The 26,102-nt window shown below is 39.7% G+C and overlaps 3 protein-coding genes across 5 annotated transcripts; 1 reads left to right on the top strand and 2 right to left on the bottom strand.

The window, feature by feature from the left end:
- Positions 1–1,438: 1,438 nt before the first annotated feature.
- LOC131317673 (cation/H(+) antiporter 15-like) lies at positions 1,439–5,890 on the bottom strand. The gene is made up of 4 exons (XM_058347226.1): positions 5,332–5,890; positions 4,038–5,045; positions 3,185–3,578; positions 1,439–2,421 (listed from the first exon to the last, which is right to left on the bottom strand). The coding sequence occupies exons 1-4, from the start codon at positions 5,572–5,574 to the stop codon at positions 1,706–1,708; spliced, it is 2,361 nt and encodes a 786-aa protein (XP_058203209.1). The 5' UTR covers positions 5,575–5,890; the 3' UTR covers positions 1,439–1,705.
- Positions 5,891–7,719: 1,829 nt separating this feature from the next.
- Positions 7,720–13,089, bottom strand: LOC131317672 (cation/H(+) antiporter 15-like). Its single transcript, XM_058347224.1, has 4 exons — positions 12,706–13,089; positions 10,522–11,529; positions 9,532–9,925; positions 7,720–8,773 (listed from the first exon to the last, which is right to left on the bottom strand). The coding sequence occupies exons 1-4, from the start codon at positions 12,946–12,948 to the stop codon at positions 8,058–8,060; spliced, it is 2,361 nt and encodes a 786-aa protein (XP_058203207.1). The 5' UTR covers positions 12,949–13,089; the 3' UTR covers positions 7,720–8,057.
- Positions 13,090–14,721: 1,632 nt separating this feature from the next.
- LOC131317671 (ubiquitin-like-specific protease ESD4) lies at positions 14,722–25,399 on the top strand. Of its 3 annotated transcripts, none has more exons than XM_058347222.1 (9): positions 14,722–15,842; positions 16,317–16,408; positions 16,488–16,581; positions 16,725–16,823; positions 17,964–18,056; positions 18,143–18,256; positions 19,121–19,224; positions 24,106–24,178; positions 24,734–25,399. In XM_058347222.1, the coding sequence occupies exons 1-9, from the start codon at positions 15,078–15,080 to the stop codon at positions 24,794–24,796; spliced, it is 1,497 nt and encodes a 498-aa protein (XP_058203205.1). In that variant the 5' UTR covers positions 14,722–15,077; the 3' UTR covers positions 24,797–25,399. The 3 variants fall into 3 exon arrangements, with proteins under 3 accessions (XP_058203205.1, XP_058203204.1, XP_058203206.1); XM_058347221.1 differs by having other exon boundaries at positions 18,143–18,262; XM_058347223.1 differs by lacking the exon at positions 18,143–18,256.
- The last annotated feature ends 703 nt before the right edge of the window (positions 25,400–26,102 follow it).

Below are 26,102 nucleotides of genomic sequence, written 5' to 3'. Positions count from 1 at the left end.
CCCCTAACCATATAAATATGTACATGATTCTGGCTCTTTCTAACTAAAGCTGAAGATTTTACTTTTCCAGGACATCAGTTTCATATGGTTCCTGTTTTATTTAAACTTTAAAGGCCTAAAACATATTGTAATTATCTTCACTAGCCTAAAAATCTAGGGCGCTGCTATTCGCAGCCCTCTATTTACTCCCATAGCCCGTTAAAAATTTCCAATTATACTCGACAGTTAGTTACCGAAATTGAGATATATTTTCAGCATCCAATTACCGAAATATAATATTTTTTTCAACAGATGTTTACCGAAAATGCATGTTCGGCAGTTGTTTACCGAAAGTTGAACATATTTTTGACATGTAGTTACCGAAATATAATCTTGTTTTCAACAGCAATTTACCGAAATGTTATTTATGATTTTCAACAACCATTTACCGAAATGTAGTGGGCTACGGGAGAAAATAAAGGGCTGCGAATAGAGGCGCCCAAAATCTAAACCCACCATGTTTTGCAGTCTGGCTATGCCCAATATTATGCATTGCGGGTATGCTTTGTTGGAATAGGACAATCAAGGGAATTTGTCGCGCCATCTCGCTCGCTTGAAAGGCCCTCTGGGCATTGGTTTGGGATTATGCCAACAGATCAAAAACATGAACTCATCCTCTTGCGTCAATTTCGGATAGTGCAGTTGTTTTCACTACAAAGAGCAATGCACACACTTCAGCTGCAGGTGAAGGTGAAGGTCTAGGTTCTAGCTTTACTGATTGCAAATTTTGACTATTTCCCTTACTTGGAGGCTTGTTGATCGGTTGGCCTCTATTTCCTTTGTATAATAGGCCTGAGGTACTAGATGTAGAGATTGGTCGGAACAAGGACACAGCTGGAGAATCCAGTCACAGAATTTGCTAATCATTTATCATTATTTACTCCTTGTCTAGATCCTATAAACACGAGTTACGACTGCCTCCCAGTAAGTAGGGCTGATAAACGAGTCAGTTGAGTCAAGTATTTGCTTGTTCAAGTTCGCTTGTATGGAAACTTAACGAGCTTAATTGGTTCATTTACCAGCCGCCCTGCACGCAAGTGTCTATGCCCTCCCTTTTCGTTAGTTGTATTTGCAATTCCTTCGCATCAATACCCGATAACCAAGTTGTATTTTCGATTGATTTTTATCCGCCCATAAACCTGATTTCAGATAGTTAACATTTTAGTTTCAATCTTGTTAACTAGTTACTTTCATAAAGCGAATGTGGACATAACAAAATAAAAACAACTATGGGGTAAAAAAAATGCTAAAATGTTAAGAGAATCGTGAATTACTTTCAGTAACACAGCTGCTGTTATGCCATAGCCATGAATAGACATGCACGTAAAGGCTGAGACTGAGACTGAGAGAAGGAGAGAATCAAAGAATTAGAGAGCATGATCCTGAGTAAGAGCAGAGATTGGAGAGTCAGAAACTTCTGGTTCCAGCCTTCTATGTACGTATATATCGATATAAAACTCCGTTGTACGATTCATTACGATTTTCCCCATACATATAGACGCATTTCCTTGAAGATCAGAATCCTGTGTCCGTCCTACACATGAATACAAACATGACAATCTTTTCCAATACGAATCGTTTTGCATTGAAATGGTTATAGCATGCTAAACCTAGCGCTTTCATTCGTACTACTTCGTATCCGTATTATAAAAATCAACGCGTTTACCTAATCTTCATGCGCATGTGCCAAGTCCTCGACGGTGAACTGTTGTTGCACGACCAGAACCGATGCGCTGCACTTCATATCCGAAGAAGCAAGCATGTCTCCAATGATTCCCAGCTCCTGTGCATGGCTCCAATCAACAAGTCCTTTCACCAATGGTGAATCACTGTCAATCCTTCTTCCCACCAACATGAAGTCATAGTGATCATCAAGAGATAGAATCACTTTGGACGTCTCGACCCCGTCCCTCACAATCTCTTCCCTATACTCAATCCTTTGAGGGTCATTGTAAGCGGCTCTGAGTTCCTGAATCAGATCTATATCGTGCCTAGTCTCCAACATATTGGAGACGAATTCGTCTTCTGCTATTAGTCGAAGGACAGTGAGCCTAATGGTTGGATTCGCAACCATCCGCATTCCATATGCCAGTGCCTCACGAGCGTCGGGTCCTCCAAGGAAAACCACACATACACTCAGCCGGGCTTGATTGTGGGAGTCAGATCTCCAATGCGTGATTATCTTCTTGTCAACAAGGATTCCAACTGAGCAGGGAGCCTTGTCAAGCACATTTTTTATCACTCCGGGGACCGGACTGTTGTCAGATTTTTGAAATGGGAAGATCAATATGGAAGTGCTCTTCTCCAGTGCCAGGGTACATATATCGTCGTGCATACTCACGTAAGGCGTGATGGAGGTATAGTGCTGGTGTTTTATCGTACCTGTTGGAACGTTTTCAACATCGTAGTTAATGGTTAGTTTCTGAATTTCATTTTGATAATTGGATTGACAGAGAAGAATTGTTCACCCCAAGTCTTTTTGCTTTTTAACATCATTTTTGCAGAACACATTTTATAAAGCTTTTGTTGAAAGCAACTAACACTGGTATCCCCTTTGGAGTAATGAACGGGGCTTTTATGAGAGTAACATTTCCCATAATTTCTTATCATTTATATTCATGCAAACAAGTGAGGGCTTCCCTTTCCTCATCATTTCTCACAGAACCCTTCCATCCAAACGGAGGGTCAATCATTTTCATTGACACTGTGTTTGGAGCTTGGAGAAAGTGAAAGAAGAGGAGGATAAATAGAAGGAAAGTAAGAGAAATGTGAGGAAAATTTTACCATGCACAATGCTTCAGTTTGCTATTTTTCTCCCCTCGTTCTTCCTAAACAAACAATGAAAGAGAATTTTTTTTTTTAGAAATTTCCTTTTTTTCTTTTCTTTCCGCTCAGTTCAAAACAAACCCCGATTGTTTTGTTTTTCAGCGATGAGTAGTTTCAAAATATTTCAAATGATCTCTTTGTAGTTCTTTTTCGCTGAGCAGATCATTTTGGCACTTCATTACGTATTTGATTATTTCCAAACAAAGAGATTTTTAAAAACAGTTTAGAAACCCGTCATGAACAGAACGAATTTTCTGAGAGAAGTTATGGAAAGAAAACTGATTCCGAAACAACAACCATGCAGACATTCTAACGGTACCTTCGCTGTGTACTTCATACTGATTGAACGCATTGATGATGCGATCAGTTCTAGTGAGAGTAGTAGAGAGGCGTTGGTGGAACTGGTGGTTGATGAGTAGTGGGTGGTCTCGTCCAACGAGCTCGATCAGGTCCAAAACAAAAGCTCCTATGGGCTTTTCTCTCGTGGAATAAGAGGCTTTCAGGACATTCATTAGGCTGCAAACCTGATCTTCTTCGTGAAGACACAGGAGAATCCGGAGTTCGTTCTCGTGTCTAGATTGCTGGATTGTCCTTCTTTTGTAGTTTGAATATCTCTTGGAAGGATTGTAGAGGTAGTAAATTAAAGGGGTGGTGACAGCCCCGGTCAACACCGCCATCAGTGTGAGAACTGAGTAGAACTCTTGAGAGAGCACCTGCGTATTCGTTTAAAAAGGTAAGAATTCAAGAACAAGACATGAGAAAAATCTAGAAAGCAATCATGTCATTCGCGTGATCTGATCATGCATTGTCTTCGTTTGCTTTGATTTCATTTCTCAGAAACGGGAAATGAAACGTTGGAAGACGCTCAGAGTTTTCTCATTGTTTTTTCAAAAAAGGAAAAAGGGCAGAATTTCCAAATCGGAAAACATGTTTTTGGTGCTTCCTGAAAGAGTGGTTTGCTTTCATAAAAAATAAGATCGAGAAAAGGAAGTTTTTCAATCACTGACTCAAACCCATTGTCAAATCCTACTCAACGGAATACCGGTTCACCAATTGAGTTTCCCTACATTTTTCAAGGGCTGCAAACGAAAATGATACTAGACAGGCATAACAGCTATGTATCGAACAATGGCAAACATAAACAAGTAGATATAGATATAGTTGAGCATTACACCATATCTATGGAAGAGTTTGAAGAAGATAACATCAAAAAACCCTTGTGCACTCAAGAGGAGGCCGAGAGAGAAGGAATCCTTGTAAGGCATCCTGCAAATTACTGAAGGGATCACACCTGCAGCAAGTTTCCCAGAGAAGCAAAGGAGGATGAGGATCTCCGCTTGGATATAATGCACCATGCTTATTTGGAAAATATCGACATAGCGACCGGCACCAACAATATAAGTCGGCAAAAGCACTGCTGAAATGAAAGCTTCCAGCTTTTCCACCACTCCAGATCCTAGAGGCCGACCGGGTGGCACACACAAGCCCAGAATCATCGCCCCTAAAGGAGCGCTAAATCCCAAACACTCATATGCAAAAGAAACTATAAGAAAGATCACAGTGATCACGAAAAAATGAGATTCCTTTATGGGTCTTCCTTCTGGGATCTTCCTCATCAACCAAAACATGAAAGGGCGTAGGACGAATATTATCCCAATCATGGAAATCGCTCTGGATATTTCTGTCTTAAAGTAGTCCATGGTTCGAAGGTTCAAAATCTTAGACCAAGCGTAGTAAGCATTGTATGTGGCAAAAATCCAGCTGCCTACACTGCTGATCAATGCAGATGACAAGGCCAAGCGGCCAAGTTCCGAATTCAGGAGACTTAAGTCTTCAAGGAGGAAAGAGGTGACCTGAAACGATGTCTTGGCCGCCATTACGCCGACCCAATAGAGGTTGAATCCGTCCATTTCATCAACGTATTTCTTGAAGAGCGCAGCAGCGGGAAAAACTAGGGACATGGGAAGTAGGAAAGAGAGAATACCGATAATCCATGGCAATTTTCCAGCGGATTTAAGCATGCTTATGTCCGTCCGAACGCCCACTACGAACGAGAATGTCATGAGGCCCAAGGCTTCAAGGACATTCATCATGTTGCTCTCCTTGATTGTCTTCAAGCTTTCAATATATTCTCCTTTACCAAACAGATGAAACATTGAAGGGCCTAACATTATGCCAGCCTGATGAATGAAACATGAAACAAAACCGATAATGAATTATTCAACAACACTTACCTTCGCACATTTGATAACAATAGAATGAAACAAATTGTTCTATCATTCATGTCACGTATGATTGCAAAAACCCTCATGCACATTGTTTTATCATTTCAAACTAAAACTATCGCCATTGCCGCCTACGATTCCAAAAATGCTACATGAAGAGATATTTAACACAGAGCTTCCAAGCATCGCGTCCTCTGAATCCGTTTGCATTATGCTTTAACATCGAAAATGTAATAATTACCAACATCTCAGCAACAAATCTGGGTTGTTTGAGCGGCCTGAGGAGGAGACGGAGGATCGCGCAGAGAATAGTGGCGACCCCGAGCTGACTGAGGAAGAACGGAACGGGGTGGCGTATGGGATTGTCATTTCGGAAATAGCCCCCGGAATTCACGGCGGAGGCAAAGTATTCGCAGCTGTATTGGACGTTGAAAGTCGATAGATTGAAAGGAAGAACTACCCCATTTGGGGCGTTTGTTGTCATGGTATCTGGGTTTTGACAAAGAGCATTACGCTCTGAAATTAGAGGAGGAGATGGGTGTCAATGAATATTTAGTTTCTCTTCTTTGGGGGGGGTTTTGGAAGAGAGAGAGAGAGAGAGAGAGAGAGAGAGAGAGAGAGAGAGAGAGAGAGAGAGAGATTTGTGGCGTGGGATTTTGACTTCTTGACCAGATCAAAACATTTTGCTGTAAAAAACTCCAAATTGTACCAAAAGTAGTTAAAAACGGTTGTACCTCTGCATTTTAGGCAAAGAAATAGTGATAGCTATAGGAGTAGGCCTTAAGTAGATAGACTTTGGACATCCCTCTCTCCCTCTCTCTCTTTCTCTCTCTCTAGAAAACCAAGCGACCTATGTTTCCTCTTCGGCGCCGCCGCCTTGGGGGGGGGGGGGGGGGGGGCAGCATCCTTCCTCCTCCCCCGGGCTCTGTTTTTATTTTTTACAGGTGTTGTGAGGTCTTGCAGTTCGGGCGTGGCGGGTTCTCGGCGTCGTTGGCATCCGATCGTTTTTGGGATCTGCAATTCGGCAGGTTCACGGCGGTTAGGGGCTTCGAAGCAGCGTTGGCTCCGACGTTCGTCTATAATCCTCGCCCCTGCTGCTGTTCCTTCGCTTCCGCTGGTTCTCTTGCCGCCTGCTCTCTTTCTCTCCTCCCTCCCGTTGGTCGGCCGCCAGTCTACATGTTGGGGCTTCCGGTTTCGCCTAACGGCTAGCCCGGCCCGACGGGCTGGGATTGCAAGGTTTCGCGCTTCTCAGCCGGTGATTCACCTGAGATCATTTGGTTCTTTGGTCTAACGGCTTGTGGGGCGGCGGCTGTTTTGGGTGTCTCTCCGGGTGGCTATCTTGGCTGGCGGTGGAAACGGCATTTGCTAGGGTTTGTTTGTGCTATATTGATTGGGTTTGTCCCATTATTTGGGTTTTTAGAGCATCTCCGACCCATTTTAATACTCAAATTTAAAAATGGAGCAAAAATCACAAAAATCTCTCTCCAATCTTTGACTCAAACCCTTCTCCATTTTGGATTTTATCCATTTTTTTGCTCAAATCTGAGACAACTTTTGCCTTGACCCATTTCTCCAACGGCTAGTTAGAGAGAGAGAGAGAAAGAGGGAGATGTGTAAAATTTAGGTTTGATGGTTGGAGATGTGTCTACCCAAAATGGATTTTTACCCAAAATTTGACTCAAATTTGAGGAAAAATATGGGTTAAGGCTGGAGATGCTCTTAGGCATTTATGTGTTTGGTTTTCTAATTATTTATCTAGGCTTTTAGGTTATCAGGTGTGAGTTTGGTCTCAATAGGTTTTCTGTGTTTGGTTTATTGCCAAATTTAGAGATTGAGTCTCGGATGTACATACGGTTATTTTTAGTGTTGTAAATCGTTTGGGTTTCACGTTAGAAATTTTGATGTCATCATTCCTTGTTCCTATTAATCTTTATAACTTTTCAGAGATTAATAAAAAAAATTTTGCCTTTCAAAAAAAAGAGATAGCTATCGGAGTGATTACTCAATAGTCTAGGAGTACCGTTACATGATATTCTGAATCACTTTACAATTATACATTCTGGCAGGTTCTATCGGAATGTGTAGTTGTAAAGTGGTTTGGTACATAGTACCACTTTGTGGTATTCCGGACTATTGTATAATTTCACTAGCTATAGGCCGGTGAATATTGGAGATGCTCTAAGCTCACCTCCCACCAAAGCATCACTTTTTGGTCTTAACTAAAATTTACAATTATAATCGAAATCATTCAATTCGTAGACCCGATAAACGCAATTTTTTTAATACAAAAATATGATTAGATATCAATAGACATATTAGACATGTTCATGGCATATTTAAACTAGACCGTCAAAGTGATTTTTAATATAGGATGCTGAAATTTGAGTAAAAACTAAGTTGAGAAAAAGACATATTACCCCTCATACCTTTTTGCATCCTCGATATAATAATATAGTTAGAGCAACCAAATAACTTCTCATATTATCAATTCTTATCGACTCACTCTTATACACCTATATCAAAATCAAGTATAAGTTAATTTCCATCCTTAACTAATCCCTTTATACGATATACACATTTTATTCCTTTACAGGATGTTCATTTCAAATCTTCAAAACTAACTCCGAGATGCACGTAATCATTTCAAATCTTCAAAACTAACTCCAAGATGCACGTAACATTTCGTTAAAAAGACAAAAAGTTTACATAAAACTTTAAAATACCGGCAATGCTATGGTGACCATGTATGGTGACATTTTGAGTACCATGGAGGTCGACGTTATATTGGTATAGAATTTGTTCCACTACGTGACAAATGGAGGATATTCCACTAATACAGTGGAGGCGCATCGAGTACCCATCGTATGATCACCAGATGTGGTCACCAAAGTATTAGTAGTGTTAACTTACAACTCCGAATTGTGTCCAGAGTCACGAAATATAGAAATCAGCGCTTTCACGGTTCACCTAATCTTCATGTGCATGTGCCAAGTCCTCGACGGTGAACTGTTGTTGCACGACCAGAACCGATGCGCTGCACTTCATATCCGAAGAAGCAAGCATGTCTCCAATGATTCCCAGCTCCTGTGCATGGCTCCAATCAGCAAGCCCTTTCACCAATGGTGAATCACTGTCAAGCCTCCTTCCCACCAACATGAAGTCATAACGATCATCAAGAGATAGAATCACTTTGGACGTCTCGACCCCGTCCCTCACAATCTCTTCCCTATACTCAATCCTCTGAGTGTCGTTGTAAGCGGCTCTGAGTTCCTGAATCAGATCTATATCGTGCCTAGTCTCCAACATATCAGAGACGAATTCGTCTTCTGCTATTAGTCGAAGGACGGTGAGCCTAATGGCTGGATTCGCAACCATCCTCATTCCATATGCCAGTGCCTCACGAGCGTCGGGTCCTCCAAGGAAAACCACACATACACTCAACCGGGCTTGATTGTGGGAGTCAGATCTCCAATGCGTGATTATCTTCTTGTCAAAAAGGATTCCAACTGAGCAGGGAGCCTTGTCAAGCACATTTTTTATCACTCCAGGGATCGGACTGTTGTCAGATTTTTGAAATGGGAAGATCAATATGGAAGTTCTCTTCTCCAGTGCCAGGGTACATATATCGTCGTGCATACTCACGTAAGGCGTGATGGAGGTATAGTGCTGGTGTTTTATCGTACCTGTTGGAACGTTTTCAACATCTTAGTCAATGGTTAGTTTCTAAATATCATTTTGATAGTTGGATTGACAGAGAAGACTTGATCGCCCAAGTCTTTCTGCTGTTTAAGAATCACTTTTACAGAACACAATTTATGAAACTTATGTTGAAAGCAACAAACACTGGTGCCACCCCATTTGGAGTAATGAATGGGGCTTCTATGAGAGTAACATTTCGCATCATTTCTTACTATTTCCTCATCATTTCTCACAGAACCCCAATCCAAAGGGAGGGTCATGAATCATTTTCATGACGAGGAGACTAATTGAGAAGGAAAGTAGGAGAAAAGTGAGGAAAATTTTACTATGTACAATACATCAGTTTGCTATTTTTTGCCCTTTTTCTTCCTAAACAAACAATGAAAGAGATTTTTTTTTTTAAAATTTCCTTCTTTTCTTTACTTTCCCCTAAGTTCCAAACAAACCCTAAGTGTTCTGTTTTTCAGCGATGATTCGTTTCAAAATATTTCAAAAGATCTCTTCGTAGTTCTTTTTGGTGAGCAGATATTTTCGGCACTTCATTACATATTTGATTCTTTCCAAACAAAAAAGGTTCTTTAAAACAACAACAATAGAATCCATGTAGTCTCCAATCGATCATTGGGGGTATGGCAGGGGAAGATGATTCGAAATCCGTCATGAACAAAACGAATTTTCTGAGAGAAGTTAGGGAAAGAAAACTGATTCTCAAACAACCACCAAGCAGACATTCTAATGGTACCTTCGCTGCGTAGTTCGTACTGATTGAATGCGTTGATGATGCGGTCAGTTCTAGTGAGAGTAGTAGAGCGGCGTTGGTGGAACTGGTGGTTGATGAGGAGTGGGTGGTCTCGTCCAACGAGCTCGATCAGGTCCAAAACAAAAGCTCCTACGGGCTTTTCTCTCGTGGGATAAGAGGCTTTCAGGACATTCATTAGGCTGCAAACCTGATCTTCCTCGTGAAGACACAGGAGAATCCGGAGTTCGTTCTCGTGTCTAGATTGCTGGATTGTCCTTCTTTTGTAGTTTGAATATCTCTTGGAAGGATTGTAGAGGTAGTAAATTAAAGGGGTGGTGACAGCCCCGGTCAACACCGCCATCAGTGTGAGAACTGAGTAGAACTCTTGAGTGAGCACCTGCATATTCGTTTAAAAAGGTAAGAATTCAAGAACAAGACATGAGAAAAATCTAGAAAGCAATCATGTCATTTGCATGATCTGACAATGCATTGTCTTCGTTTGCTTTGTTTTCGTTTCTCAGAAACAGGAAATGAAACGTTTGAAGACGCTCAAAGTATTCTCATTGTTTTTCCAAAAAAAAAGGGGCAGAATTTCCAAATCCGAAAACATGTTTTTGGTGCTTCCTGAAAGAGTGGTTTGCTTTCCAAAAAATAAGATTGAGAAAAGGAATTTTTTCAATCACTGACTCAAACTCATTGTCGAATCCTACTCAACGGAATATGGAGGTACTTATGGCAAAAGGGGGCCAATCTGATCTTTCACAATAAGGTGATAGACAGAACTGTCATAAAACAACTTATTAATCGATTAATAAAAAGCCTTTTTCCTGGAAAGAAAAATGCTAACCGCAGTCCACTGAGAACCAATACCAGTTCACTAATTGAGTTTCCCTACTTTTTCGAAGGCTGAAAACGAAGACGATACTAGACAGGCATAACAGCTGCGTATCGAACAATGGTAAACATGAACAAGTAGACATAGTTGAGCATTACACCATATCTATGGAAGAGTTTGAAGAAGAGAACATCAAAAAACCCTTGTGCACTCAAGAGGAGGCCAAGAGCGAAGGAATCCTTGTAAGGCATCCTGCAAATTACTGAAGGGATCACACCTGCAGCAAGTTTCGCGGAGAAGGAAAGGAGGATGATGATCTCCGCTTGGATATAATGCACCATGCTTATTTGGAAAATATCGACATAGCGACCGGCACCAACAATATAAGTCGGCAAAAGCACTGCTGAAATGAAAGCTTCCAGCTTTTCCACCACTCCAGATCCTAGAGGCCGACCGGGTGGCACGCACAAGCCTAGAATCATTGCCCCTAAAGGAGCGCCAAATCCCAAACACTCATATGCAAAAGAAACTGTAAGAAACATCACAGTGATCACGAAAAAATGAGATTCCTTTATGGGTCTTCCTTCTGGGATCCTCCTCATCAGCCAAAACATGAAAGGGCGTAGGACGAATATTATCGCAAGTATGGAAATCGCTCTGGGTATTTCCGTCCTAAAGTAGTCCAAGGTTCGAAACTTCAACCTCTTAGACCAAGCGTAGTAAGCATTGTATGTGGCAAAAATCCAGCTGCCTATACTGCTGATCAATGCAGATGACAAGGCCAAGCGGCCAAGTTCCGAATTCAGGAGACTTAAGTCTTCAAGGAGGACAGAGGTGACCTGAAACGATGTTTTGGCGGCCATTACGCTGACCCAATAGAGGAAGAATCCTTCCATTTCACCAAGGTATTTCTTGAAGAGCGCAGCAGCGGGAAAAACTACGGACATGGGAAGTAGGAAAGAGAGGATACCAATAATCCATGGCAATTTTCCAGCAGATTTAAGCATGCTTATGTCCGTCCGAACCCCCACTACGAACGAGAATGTCGTGAGGCCCAAGTATTCAAGGACATTAATCATGTTGTACTCCTTGATTGTCTTCAAGCTTTCGATATAGTCTCCTTTACCAAACAGTTTAAACATTGAAGGGCCTAACATTATGCCAGCCTGATAAATGAAACATGAAACAAACCGATAATGAATTGTTCAACAACACTTACCTTCGCACATTTGATAACAATGGAATGAAACAAACTCTTCGACCTTAGACTTAACTAGCTAATGCAATGGACAAAGTTTTTTTCTTGTTTTTTATATTTTTTAATCGGCAAAAGAGGAATATAAATTAATAGAAAGAAGAGATAGGAATTACTACAAAAAAAAAAGAAAAAGAAAAAAAAGAGGATTGATAAGAGATAAGGTCGACAAATTGCTCTATCATTCATGCTACGTATGATTTGCACGGAGGCGGGGGGGCTGCTGCCCCAAGGGGGCAGCAGCGTGCTGCTGTCCCGGCTTTCCGGGCCCGCTCCGGTCTTGCTCCGATGATCTGAAACGTTCATTTTGTAGAGCTCGTCGAGTAGAATAACTATGCAAAAAATCAGCTTAATTGAATATCATTAAGTGACTGATCGGAGCCCATATAACTCTCGGTCCATGGGTTACAATGGATTTGATTCAGTGTTTCGGATTCATTCTTTTTAAGATAAAAAGATTCCGATCAGGCATTTAATGATATCCAATTAAGCTGATTTTTTACATATTTATTCTACTCGACGAGTTCTATAAAGTGAACGTTTCAGATCATCGGAGCGAGACCGGAGCGGGCTCGAAAAGCCGGGACAGCAGCACGCTGCTGCCCCCTTGGGGCAGCAGCCCCCCGCCTCCCGATTTGCACAAACCTTCATGCACATTGTTTTATCATTTCAAACTAAAACAATCGCCATTGCCGCGTGCGATTCCAAAAATGCTACATGAAGAGATATTTAATACAGAGCTTCCATGTGAGAGCCCATAGTGGAGCAATCCCACATCGCCTAAAAAGGTGAAATTGAAATAGTATATAACGAATTCCGACCAACTACTATATAATTTCCATGTGATTAGACTAAGGGTAAGCAGGTCAGCCGACACGAGTCATGACATTCCATGCATCACGTCCTCTGAATTCGTTTAAACCCAAATACCAAACCAAACAAGGTTAAGACAATGAGAAATTCTATATGGACGTGGCCTTTGTCGCGCCTAACTCTAATAGGGATTGGGAATATATAATCACGTCATTCTGCATAATTTCTTTTTTCCGCTTTTATAGACAGACAGGGATTGGGAATATATAATTACCAACATCTCAGCAACAAATCTGGGTTGTTTGAGCGGCCTGAGGAGGAGACGGAAGATCGCGCAGAGAATAGTGCCTACCCCAAGCTGACTGAGGAAGAACGGAACGGGGTGGCGTATGGGATTGTCATTTCGGAAATAGCCCCCGGAAGTCACGGCGGAGGCAAAGTATTCGCAGCTGAATGGGACGTCGAAAGCCGAGAAATTGAAAGGCAAAACTACGCCATTTGGGGCGTTTGTTGTCATGGTATCTGGGTTTTGACAAAGAGCATTACGCTCTGAAATTAGAGGAGAAGAAGGCTAGGGTGTCAATGAATGTTTAGTTTCTCTTCTTTGGGGGGTTTTGGAGAGAGAGAGAGAGAGAGAGAGAGGAGAGAGAGAGAGAGAGAGATTTGTGGCGTGGGATTTTGACTTCTTGACCAGACCAGACGAAAACATTTTGCTGTAAAAGACTCCAAATTGTACCAAAAGTAGTTAGAAACGGTTGTACCCTACATTTTAGGCAAAGAAAATGGAGAAATTCTAAGTAGAAAGAAAATGTATTTCGAAAAAGTAAATCAATGGTACTGATTCACTTTGAAGTATATTTGTATATGTACTATTGATTTGTCTTTTTGAGGTAATTTTAGAATATATTTTATTTGTATCTAGCATTCTTAAAAAAAATAGTAATAGCTATAGGTAAGTGAGCATTGGATTTGGAGATGCCCTAAGCTCCCCTCCCACCTAACCCAAATTCACAACTATAATCAAAATCATTTAATTCGTTGACCCGATAAACGCAAACTTTTTTATACAAAAATATGATCAGATAACAATAGATCTGTTCTCACTTAAGATTTAAACACTTAGACATGTCATTTAAATCACACCGTTAGAGTGATTTTTAATTTAGGATGCTGAAATTTAAGTAAAAACTAAGTTGAGAAAAAAACATAATTATGTCTCATACCTTTTTGTGTCAGACGTAATGATATAGTGAGGGCAACTTAGTAACTTTTCACATTATCAACTTATTGACTCACTCTTATTCACCTATATCAAAACCAAGTATAGGTTAATCTTCCTCCTTAGGTAATCCCTTTATACGATATACACATTTTGTACTTTTACTGGATGATCATTTTAAATCTTCAAAACTAACTCCGCGATGCACGTAATATTTCGTTAAAAAGACAAAACGTTTACGGACAACTTCAAAATACCAACAATGCTATGGTGACGATATGCAGTGACATTTTGAGTACCATTCGAGATCACCATTATTTAGATTATTTAGGTAGAATGTGTTCCACTATGTAACAAATAAAAATTATTCCATTAATGCAATGGAGACGCATCAAGTACCTTTTGTGTGATCACCCTATGTGGTCACCAAAGTACTAGTAGTGTTAACATACAACTCCGAATTGCATCAAGAGTCATGCATCTGACCTCAATCGTTTTGTAATTTTGGATTTAGATTTATAGGTTATTAGTGTAAAGAGAAATAAAGTAATAATTAAAAATATGGGTAATGATCGAAGATAAATAAAAAATAATAATTAAAAAAATAGTACAATGATTAGAATTCAAAATCTAAACAGAAAGTCTACCCTTATAGACCCAAATTCCCGATTGGAATCCCGACGCCCCTTCGGGCACATTCCGGCCACCGGAAGGCCGATCCGAGCCGTCCAAAAATTCTAAAAAAAATAACCGAGTGGGCCACCGCAAGAATAAACGGCATCCAACGTGTGTAGATGGCCGATCCAAACAATCCATTTTTGTGTTTGGATCGGCAAAAAATGGAGTGTTTGGATCGGCCAAAAATGGAGTGCTTGGATCGGCTACCTACACACGTCGAATGCCGTTTATTCTCGCCAAAGCCCGCTCGTTTTTTTTTTCTAGAATTTTTGGACGGCTCAGATTGGCTGTCCGGTGGCCGGAGTGTGCCTGGCGAGGCGTTGGGATTCCGATCGGGATTACTCCTGTTGGGAACTGTAGCTTCACTGAAATCTAAAACCCTAAAACCAACGATCCACGAGTTGCATCGCTCTCAACAAAAAAAGAGCTCTCGATGCCCTCATGCACGCAAACACCAGACTTGATCTCTGTCGGGCCGCGAAATCTAAACCCCCAAACCCCAGCACACAAGAACTGAACCGGCCAAAGTTCTCTCTCTCTAAAGAAACCTTTTCCATCTCATTTCCCACCTTTCTACAATCTCAATCACTCAACTGTCACTGTTTCACCTCCCAATCCATCACACAATCATAACTTTCCTTATACCTTAAAAAGGGTTTTAACCACCAAATTCCAAATCCCATTTCTTCAAACTTCACCAACCCAATGTGTTGTTTCCTTCTCGGATTTTTCCAATCTGGGTCCAACCAATGGGTGCCCTAACCAGCAATCACAGGAGCGGCGACGGTTACTTGTTCTTCCCATTCAATTCCAGATTCTTCTCAACTTCGCCCAATTCAGATACCCACATTGCGAAAAAGCCCAAAACTTCACCCTCATCTATGCAATCCAGTCCCGAACATTCTAGAAGCGCAGCTTCTAGGGTTTACAGGTACCCCGACCCGGTGAACCCAATCCCCAGGGCAGTCCATGCCCCTTGCAGAGAGTCCAGGTTCAGCTTTTGTTCGAGCTCGAGTTCAAGTCGAGAGTCGAGGGTTGAGAAGGACGAGGAAGTGATTGATGTTGATGAGATGGGCAATTCTTTGAGCGCTAAATATGATAAGGTGAAGAAATTGAAAGAATCCGCGATTGAGAGTTTTAGGTATCTTAAGAAGGATGAGGAAGTGATTGATGTTGATGGAGTGGTAGATAGAGGGTATGTTTCGGGGAATTCGAGTGTCGAAGAAGTGGTGGAAGTTGTGTGTGATGGGCGCGAATGGCGGTTGCAGGAGGAGAATGGGAAGGTTGTGGTTGTGGAGCATCGTTCGGATTTGACGAATACAAATTTGATGGAGAAGAGGATAGAATCGCTTTCGCTTGATCGGAAATGGGATGGGCCGTTGCACAAGAAGTTGCTTGAGGATGCAGGGAGGCATGATCCTATATTGAAGAGCTTGAGTTCCGACATTGAGATAAATGAGAAGAAAATGGCTGCATTTCAGTTACTGCATCCTGCGAAGAAGCCACAACATGAGGTGAAGTTTCGTTACCCCTCGTGGTTTTGGATGGAGGACTGTTACATGTCATTGATTTGTATCACCATTTGTGCCGCAGGATGTGACTACATTGATGCTCTAGAATCTAGAGTATGGTTATACACTTACAAATTTGACAAAAAAATTCACTTACAAGGATTTAAGAAACAACTCTTAGAGATCGTTTTTCTTGCATTCAAGTAGGACCCATATAAAAATTTTAAGTGCCATTAGTACATGACAGCTCAGCAAGATCAAGAGTTTGTCAAAGCTGTTATTTTGTTTATCAATTATCGTTGTCCTATGCCCTATTCGTGTAATCTTTTCCAAACATAGAATCAGTGGCAATTATCAGATTATGCAGTGATATAAAATGCCAATAAAAGTCCAGTGATGTATACCATTTCTCATTTGGAAGTGCTAGATTACGTTATCTAGTTTGTTTTCTCTTATGCCTAGTTGATTTGGTAACAGGATGTACTTCCAGACGTGCTTCGTGAAGCTTTCGTGCCTCTGACAAAGGAAGAAAAGGCTGAGGTTTCCTTGGCCTTCTCTGATTCCAGTCGGTATGCTTTGATGAATTGGTCCTTTGCTTTTGCGAAAGTGAGAATCTTTTGGTAATCTATCTGGTTCTCACTTTTGCAGGAGGAAAGTTTTGGCCACTCATGAGGACTCTAACATTGAGATCACTGGAGAACTTTTGAAGTGTTTGAGACCGGGTGCATGGTTAAATGATGAGGTAACAGACTAGGAAGTTGTCAAATTTCCGAGGTCTTGATTTAGTTGTCTTTCTAGTGATCAAATGGAACCAACCATAGAAATACCTGAGCTTGTAATGTAGTAGTTGTTTGACAGGAATGGTTTTTTTTTTTTTTTTTACAGGTGATAAATGTGTATCTCAAATTACTAAAAGAGAGGGAAAAGAGGGAGCCCAAAAAGTTTTTGAAGTGCCATTTCTTCAACACCTTCTTCTACAGGAAGGTTGGTGTTGCTCTATTGCCTACCATCTTCTGCTAACTTGGCGTAATTTCTATTATAGGACTATGTATTGAGTGCCTAACTTTTAAACATGCTTACATTGATCCAATTACCTATTAAGCCTTATGACATCATTTCCCTCTCAACTTTTTATTGTTCTTGTAAACAACCAATTATTCTAGGATCATAAGATTTTGCAATTATTATTTGTGTTTATTCATTTCTATAAACTGCAGGTGTCCTTCAGTAGATGTTGCACTATATGCTTATAACTACTGTATTTGTTACTCTAAAAGCTTGGGCATTGAGGAGATGGTGTAACATATGTACTTTAATGGTCATCCATCAATGGTTTTTCTGGCATTAATGCATTTTTGTTTCTTAGCATAGTTAACGTTAGATATAGATCATTTCACTGGGAGATTAAATTTCTGGTTTTCCTGTAGGTCTTATTTTCCCCTGTTTTGTTTTTTAATCACCTGGAAGGATACTTTTTTAATAAGTAACGGTACATTATAAGTATCTTAGAAGCTTGATATGTCACTTCTTGTTGGGGAATCTTTAGGTCAAGGAAGGTAGTTCCCTAACTGCGCCAGGTTTACCCAGTCCTCATCCTCTATAATCTCCTTGGATGAGTTTCCATAGCTTAGGTTTTCTATTGCTACATCTTGGGAATCATCCTTGTGACACCATGGTATTTTGTTCTTGTACTGACGTCAGCCTCTTCAGCTCTGGGTTGACGGACTGAGGCTCAGTCTTCACATCCAATCGAAAATCTGATTGTCTTCAACCAAGATGATATTTAGTACATTTGAAGTGTTCAGAGCCCATTGTTTGATAAGTGTTAATTTCTTGTCCTACCCTATGGCACTTTGGACAGATGCACGCCAAACAAGCTTTTTGATTGCACTAATATGTATCACAAATTGGTGAAGAGGGGCATTTCATTTCCCTTTTTTGGTCATTGAGATATATTTCTGCCAGCAGAAATTGAAAATCTTCTACTCTTGGAGTTGGGACCTAGTCTATCTTATTGATTTTCTTTTCTGCTTATACATTTTTTTTTTTTGATGGGTCAGCATGGCAGTTTGGTAAGGTTTCTTATCCTGTACATATTTTTCTTTTACGGAATGTAATATCCAGTTAATAGGTGGGAGGAATGGCTATGATTTTAGATCAGTCAAAAGGTGGACGAGCAAAAGGAAATTGGGATACTGCCTTCTTGAGTGCGATAAAGTAAGTTGTATGCCATTTGTTGCATTATGATCGATTTGTTTTTTTATTGCTTCCTTCTATGTATATTGAGTCGCTAATGTCCTCAGATATTTGTTCCTATCCACAAAGAAACTCACTGGTGCTTGGCAGTTATAAACAAAAAGGATGAGAAGTTCCAGTATCTTGATTCACTCAAAGGGATTGATACTCAAGTCCTGAAAGTACTGGTATTCTCTTCTAACATCTTAGTATATTGTGCTGTCTGGGGATGCATGAAATGGACTTAGAAGTTTATTGTATGGATCTGTGTTCTCTTGATTCCCCCTAGTTCTTATGTCATAGTTTGCCCTTCTGCTGCAGTGCCGGTGAAGTTGTCTTCCTTTCCACTTCTTATGTCAGAGAAACAAAAATTAACCACCAAGAACCCAGGCCAACACATTGTTAGATTTCTTGGAGGGTTCCAACCTAAAACCAATTGGCAATAGGTGGAGTAACCTCTAGAATATATTAACCAAGTTTGGGTGACTTAGATGAACGATGTGGGAAAGTCTAACACTCCCCCTCACGTGCAGCCCGGATGCACGTGGAGGTGACAGACCAAGAGCTGACTGGCTGACTCGGGCGACAGAGATGACAGAGACTTTCCCATGAGAGGTGAGGCCACCCAAGACTTAGCTCTGATACCATGTTAGATCTCTTAGAGGGTTCCAACCTAAAACCAATTGGCAATAGGTGGAGTAACCTCTAGAATATATTAACCAAGTTTGGGTGGCTTAGATGAACAATGTGAGACAAGTCTAACGCACATACCATTCTACAAACTAAAAAATCTGATTTCTTCGCAGCCTTCTTAGATTTGAACTTCACATGCTTCAAATACCTCTAGCGGCTAGGGGGGCTTGCAGGCATCTTCTCCTAAGATATTTAAAGGCACTCGAATAGTGCACCAGTTAGCTTGTGTTTTCCGAGAGATGAAGTTCCTTGAATTTGGAGTTGTTTTCTTTCTGTCTTTTCCTTATACATGTTAATTTGCGTGAGTTTGTTGCAGTTATGCGTGTTTAGAATTTTTACTGTTGTGATGCCAGGCTAGGTACTTCGTGGATGAGGTGAAAGATAAGAGTGGAAAGGACATTGATGTTCGTTCATGGAAGCAAGAAAATGTTGAGGACCTTCCTGAACAGAAAAATGGGTGTGTAAGCTTTTCCACTATATACTTTAGTTTGTAAAGTTGTAGGAACATAGTTGATTCTACGGTTATGTGGAGTGTTTTATTTGGCCAAAAGGGCATATTTTTCATAACCAAAAGAAAAAAGAGGAGAAGAAAGAAAAGGCATTATATATGCTTAAGTTGATGTCCAAGTCTTCAGATTTTTCTATTTGCATTTTGCAGCTAGTTGTTTATACTGAATTGTCAATGACGGTTTTTTTGCACTGGAATGGTTAATAGGAAGTTATCACACAGATAAATTTCTGAGCTTTGAGTTTCATTTACTCAACACTGATGAAGGAAAATAGACTTTATCTCTGGGGATGTAAATATACTTCTGGCCGCTTCTTGAAGTATGTTAATAATTTAGAAAGATCAAATCCATTTTTCACACCCTGGGGTTTGGAGAATGGATCATTCTATACGTGTTCCAAGAAGGACAAGGCAACAACATAATATGGCAGCATCAAGACACTGGGTACAACAAATTAAAGTTTAGCGGGAAGGCTTTCCATAACCTCATTCGGAAAATTGCATGGGCTGCCTTTATCTATTGCATTTGGCAAGAACGGAATTGCAGGGTCTTTCAAGGCATTTGCAGGCCTCGCTCTGCTGTCCTCCAAAAATTGGTTTTGATGTTAGAACTAAGGCCACTTAGATTAAGAACATTAAACACTCCCATCTTAGCCTTCTACTATGCCATCATTGGCAAATCCATAGTAGATCATCTTTACCTTTGGTAGTTTTTAGGCTTTAGCTCCCCTCGTAGCCTTGTATTGAAAAGGGATGCGTAAACACAATTTTTAAAGTGGAATAGAATTCTTACTTGAGTGATTGGGTTCTATGCTCCTCGATATCCTGGATAAAGTGGCTCAGTGTTTTTCCCAAAATATCCTCAGAAGTCACAATCTATCAAATTGACAGGTTCAACTTCTTGTTCCAAAATTTGGCCTCATCAAATGACAAAGAAAATATATTTTGGCCTCATCAAATAATCAAAGAGAAAAATATTTTGGGTGCATCAAATGTTTTCACCAGACGACTTTGTTCAAAATATGCCCGAATTTGGGTTCAGCCAGCAACAATGATGTGATACATAAAGTTCATGTGTGGATTGGTTGATGTAGATTCAATAAATTTGTTCAGCTGGTGCTAAAAGAACTTATGAATTTTTCTCTAAAAAGTCTTAAGTTGTACAGAATAAAGATATGGTAAAAGTATTGCTCCTTTTGTCCCGTTTCTTTATCTGCTATGGGATATTCAACTTGGCAATGTGACATGTAATAATGAGTTCACATTCAGCTAATGATCTGAATTTCCTAGCTGCCCCTCTATTTTTCTCAATTACAGGAATTAACCCTCCTCCAAAATTTACAAGTGGTAAATTTTTTGGATTTAATTTCTTTCCTTTGGAAATGTACAACTCTTTTAGGGCATTCGAAAATAGCATTGATGGAAATTTGTTTGAGGCAGCTACACCTCGGAGGAGCTTGATTAGTTTTATTATTTGTTGCTTTGGGGCACTTCAAAATGGACTGGTGGACAAAAATAAAAAGGATGGTGGACTATTTAGAGTTATTATAATTTTTTTGATCCAGTTGCGGTCCAGGGAGCTTGATTATTTTGTTGGTTGTTTCTTTGAAGGCTGTTGGGATTTACATTGTAGTTTGCCAGTGGAATGGTGCAGAACTTACAAAAGTCTATTATGTATTATCTTAATACCAATATTTCCCTTCAAGGTCATGGGGAGCATTGAAGTTTATCATGCATGTGAGTTTGGTTCTCCAAGGAGCACGGATATGGGGAAAAATCTAAAAACCAAGGGACCGGGTACGATAGGGATATGTTAAGTAATGATTTGGATATTGTAATCTCGAGATACTTTAATAATTAGGATTTTGTAGCTATTTAGTAATAAGAGTCAAGAAAATAGATCAGTTTAGATGCACTGCTTGTCCGCTTAGAAAGGTCAGTTAGGCAGTGTTCTAAAGGTCGGCCTAGCTAGCAACCTAGGCGGTAGGCAGACCCTCAACGCCCAGGATTTTAGGGTCTAGGTGGTAATAGGCATTTTTACAGTTAGTCAGCAATTAGTTGCATATTTATTGGCTATTACTGGTAACTTTTAAATGTGTAATGATAAAGAGCACAAGATGTAAGTGTTATTTTAACAAAATGTATACATGAGGATTTTGACTTCGAGTTTGATATAGACCATGTTTCGGAGAGATGTGCAGAAGAAGAGGAAGAGATTAACCTATATGCTTGACTTTGATAGTTCAGTATTTTTTATTTTGTGTTTAAGTACTTTTTAAATAGTTATTATTATTTTTTTTTTAAGCAATAAAATTTTATTGAAAAGGCATCGAGGGGATGCCACCCCTATACAAAAGAAAGCGAGGAATAAAAAAGGAAAGGTCAAAATATAAAAGGACCTATACTCCCCTCTATACCCGAAAAATATCTAACATGTCAAAATTAACTCAAAGTAGGGTTGCACCCCCTTGACTCCCAACTAAACAAATTAGGAATCGGAAGAATCTTCATTTTGAACAGTCCTATCCTCTCGACAAAATAACTACAATCCCTGTCTCTCTCGATAGACCACATCAAGCATAGCGGGATCATAATCCATAGCTTCTGTCTTCTTCTACACACTCTAGCTCCATACCATTCTTGAAAAGGTCCACCACAGTCGAAGGGAAAACCCGCTATATGTCCCACAAAACAAGAACCACATTCCAAAGCTCCTTGGCGATCGAACAATGAATAAACGAATGCGAAGCACATACAACACCGATCCACCATAACCATCCGATGTCGTATAAGATTATCTATGGTGAGAATCTTATCCTTAGCTGCTCACCAAGCAAAAAAAGAAACCTTGAGTAAGATTATCTAGTTATTTGTTATTGTTTACTTTTTAGTTTTACTTTAGTATTGTGTCATATCTTAGTCAAAACTTTGGGCGAGGTACGGAAATATTATTTTTTAGGAAATTGTAAAATTAACTAATCTCTGGGCGCCGACTAGTCAGCTAGGCGCCTCTCTTCCGCCCGAGTAGCAGCTAGTGGTCCTTAGAACATTGCGTTTAGCAAACAATCATGACAGTTGTGGATGAGCTGTCTTCAAAATTTATGTATCTGGCCAAAAGGGTAAGGGGAAAAAAGAAAAAGCGTGCATGGAACCCCTTGTTTTGGATATAGAATCGATATGCTTTGGCACGTTCCAACACCTTCCGTACTGGTATCCGATTTGTCATACATATGGATACACAGCTTATTTGAAGTATCTCTGCCTGCTAGATTATCTCTTTATCAATCAATGCAACTGAATGAATGCACATTCCAAAATTAGACCTTTCCAATGTAACTACATATTAATGTCAGATCTTAGGATATGAATATTTGGCAACTTTCCCTGTTGATTCGACATTTCTTCTATACTTGTAAGTTTCAAATTTTGTTTTGTGGATGAAAATGTAGCTACCAGCAGAGTTTGATGGATCACCGTTTTGTGATCTGATAACTTACGGAATGGTTATTATTAAAAGCTCAAAAAAAAGTAGTTTTTTTTTTTAACGAAAACAGGATTACTTTTACAATATATAAAATCCATGCATAGTGAACCTGCTCCTTAGTTTCATAATGATGCGCAATCAACTTTTTTTTCCCCCTTATAAACTCTCTACACTCAACATATGTGTTAGGATCCCGTTTGCACATTTGAAAAAGGCCCTATATTCTCATCTTCTTGTACATTGCAGTCGCTTGGGAGTTTTGGTGCTCAGCCTTATTTTGGTCTAAACTCTAAAGTGCCTTGGGTCTTCCCGAGCAGGGTGTCGGAGCTTCTTCATCCTTGAAGAGGCAACAATGTAGGAAAGAGAGAAGGAATTTAGGGCATATGATACCCCGATTGTTTGATGTGCCTTGCCTGGAATGAGTGGAATCGACATCATTTTGTTGCTCTCGAAAGCCCTTTGCATAGTCTTGAGAGTTCTTTCGTTAATAGCTTGTATTTTTGGTGTTTGGGGATTGGTAATCCTTCCCTTGGTCAATTTCTTTATATGGTAGATGTTTTAGATTTACACGAGAGCGGAGGGTTTGTGGCCTCTTTTTTAAATCGGTCTCTTTTTGTATACAGGTATCATTCCCTTAATGACTTGATGTTTTATATATCTCTTAATGGGTAAAAAATCAATTTACATTCCTATTTTGTAACTGTTCCTTTTCGTGAAAAACACATTTACATCTGTAATTGCTTGTCCTGGTATTTTTTTTTCATTTCTTGTCTTGGAATATTTAGCAACCAGGGTGGAATTGACTTGTGTTCCATCCATGTTACTATATTTGGTACATTGACCTAGTGTGATTGTAATTTTATGTAGGTCCGGAGGAGATGTTCGCTCTCTAGGTTTATATAAATTCTGTGCAACTGTGTTCTCAAGATTGGGGACAGTGGGTTGCTGGCGCATCAGAATTTCTATTAATTCTCATTATCCCCACCCAAGTTTTGGAATATACAAAAGGAATTAAACAATTTTACTTTAACCCCTCCATATTTCTAATAGTTTTGCCTTAGCTTGCCCAAAGTCTAAATAGTTGTCCCTTCAGGCCTCACTCGTGTCAAAGTTCCTGGATTATCCTCTCTTTGTTCTCTATTGTATCTTGATCTTTTTTCCTCTTTTCTATGTGTACCTCCATAGTGTTGCTAATTTGGCCGTCATTGGAGCTAATTTTTTTTTTTCCCAACTGTAAAGATAAATTTTGAAATGGTTTTTATCTGGTGCTTAATGGCTTATCTTTTAAGCACGGGTACATATGGTTTCTAAATTATGATAAAAGGGTGATTTTTTTTTTTGAACAGGTCGGACTGTGGCATGTTCATGATCAAGTACGCTGACTTCTATAGCAGAGATATTGGACTCCATTTCAAACAGGTAGGCCATAGGTAGTGCTCTGGAAACATTTGTTCGTCAATGTGCAAGTATTGTTTCTTTCTTGTTAAGTTTCCTAGTCTTGTTTGGCTTCGTTTTAATGGAGTTTTGGATGTGTTACATTAGCTTTCAGTGTGACATCCCAAAAGGGATTTGTGGCACATAATTTCCATAGAGTGAAATGGAGACAGAAAAGGCTAGAAGGAAATTGTAATGAGTGGGTCAACATTTTCATAAGAAACGATATAGTGGGAGAGAAGAGGAATATAATGCTTTCAAGTTTCATGTCATTGTGTATTATGTGGTAAAGAAATTTCTCTGTTAATCACCTGTTGATACTTTTTTGAGTTTCTCCATCTCGATTTGATTCCTTTCTGGATTTGACTTGACATCTTCCCGAAAAAATATCATTGTTTTAAGATGTTAAACACGAACCCAATATTAGTTTATCATCAAGATGCTTTGGCTATGGATGCGGCCAATGTTGTGCTGATCAGATTGTCCTGCGATTTCTACACCAAGTAATGCTAACTCTTTTAACTTCTTTTTTTTGTGTAGGAAGATATGCCATATTTTCGGCAGAGGACTGCCAAGGAGATTTTAAGATTAAAAGCCGAGTGACAATATCAACTTCAATTAACTTTTTTGTGCAATTTGTATATATCTGCTGCATCGGAAGCTTGATGATATGACATTCGTTGCTATGTGTTTACGGAGGATGTCTACCGTCAAGCTTCTGATGTGATGGGCTTGTCGGGGTTATGGTTAGGAATTCTGCTTGTTTCTTGGATTGATCAAAGGTCATTGGGTCCAAGTAGTAACCCCTTTATGGCGTAACTGGCAACGTTCAATGGAAGACGGGCAACTTGTTTATACAACCCAAGTTTGCGCGAAACTTAATACTACTTTTCTCGGTTTGATTTTGGAGCTAGGGTTCTTCATACAATTCCATTCACCTTCGGCCCCATTCAGGCAGTTACTAGTCATCTTCATTCTAACAGTTACTATGAAGTAGTTAAGCTATTGTAATCACATAGGAATTCTTATTCTCTCTCAGGAAAGACGGGACACTTTCAAAGAAGACATTTGACACCTTTAGTACTTGTAACCAAGGTTTTCATTTGTATCTCATAGACTGTGATATTGATCTGGTAATACCTCAGTCCACAGTATCTTTGATCGGTTGTGCAGTTAATTTGATCTTGAGGATGAGTTGTTACCTTACGTTGACTGTGACTTCGCTTTGTCTTCTTTCTTTCTGAAGTTGAATGTATTTGAGCATTCGATGGGTTGTACGTAGGTGTCGATAGGTATTCATAGTGAGATTCTAGCTAATTTGTATACCAAAAATTCTCAATATTTATTAGGTAAAAAAGACATGAATTTCTGAAAATCTCAAAGTTGGGTTTGACTAGTTTCTGAAACTCTTCAGATTATATTATAGGTTTTAAGTTTAATAAAAGCTAATTTTCCAACTTTTTGCCGTTAATGGTACCATTTTATAATAAATATGTTTATCTACTTTAACTAGAATATAGAATTTAAAATCTACAACAGAATAGAATAAAAGTTAGAATCTAAAATTTGTATCCACCGTCACAAACATGCTCTTTAATCGATCGAGGTGGTACTTTAATTCATCACATTTTCATTCCTCTTTATGAGAAAATTTGCAATGCCGAATGGATATCACATGATGCCTGCTTGGTGCATCCAGACCGTCCATTCGGTTTTTTAGACGGCTCAAATTTGAAGAGAAAAAAGAGAGGAAATTTGCAATGCCGAATGGATATCACATGATGCTTGCTTGGTGCATCCAGACCGTCCATTCGGTTTTTTAGACGGCTCAAATTTGAAAAGAAAAAAGAGAGAAGAAAGAGTGGTGGGATAAGAAGAGTAAGGGAGTTTCAATTTAGGCCGTCCAACA

The sequence above is a fragment of the Rhododendron vialii genome, chromosome 2a (genome assembly GCF_030253575.1).
Source record: "Rhododendron vialii isolate Sample 1 chromosome 2a, ASM3025357v1".
Classification (NCBI taxonomy): Eukaryota; Viridiplantae; Streptophyta; class Magnoliopsida; order Ericales; family Ericaceae; genus Rhododendron; species Rhododendron vialii.
The sequence above is the reverse complement of the archived record's forward strand: the minus strand, read 5'-3'. Positions and strand labels throughout refer to the sequence as shown.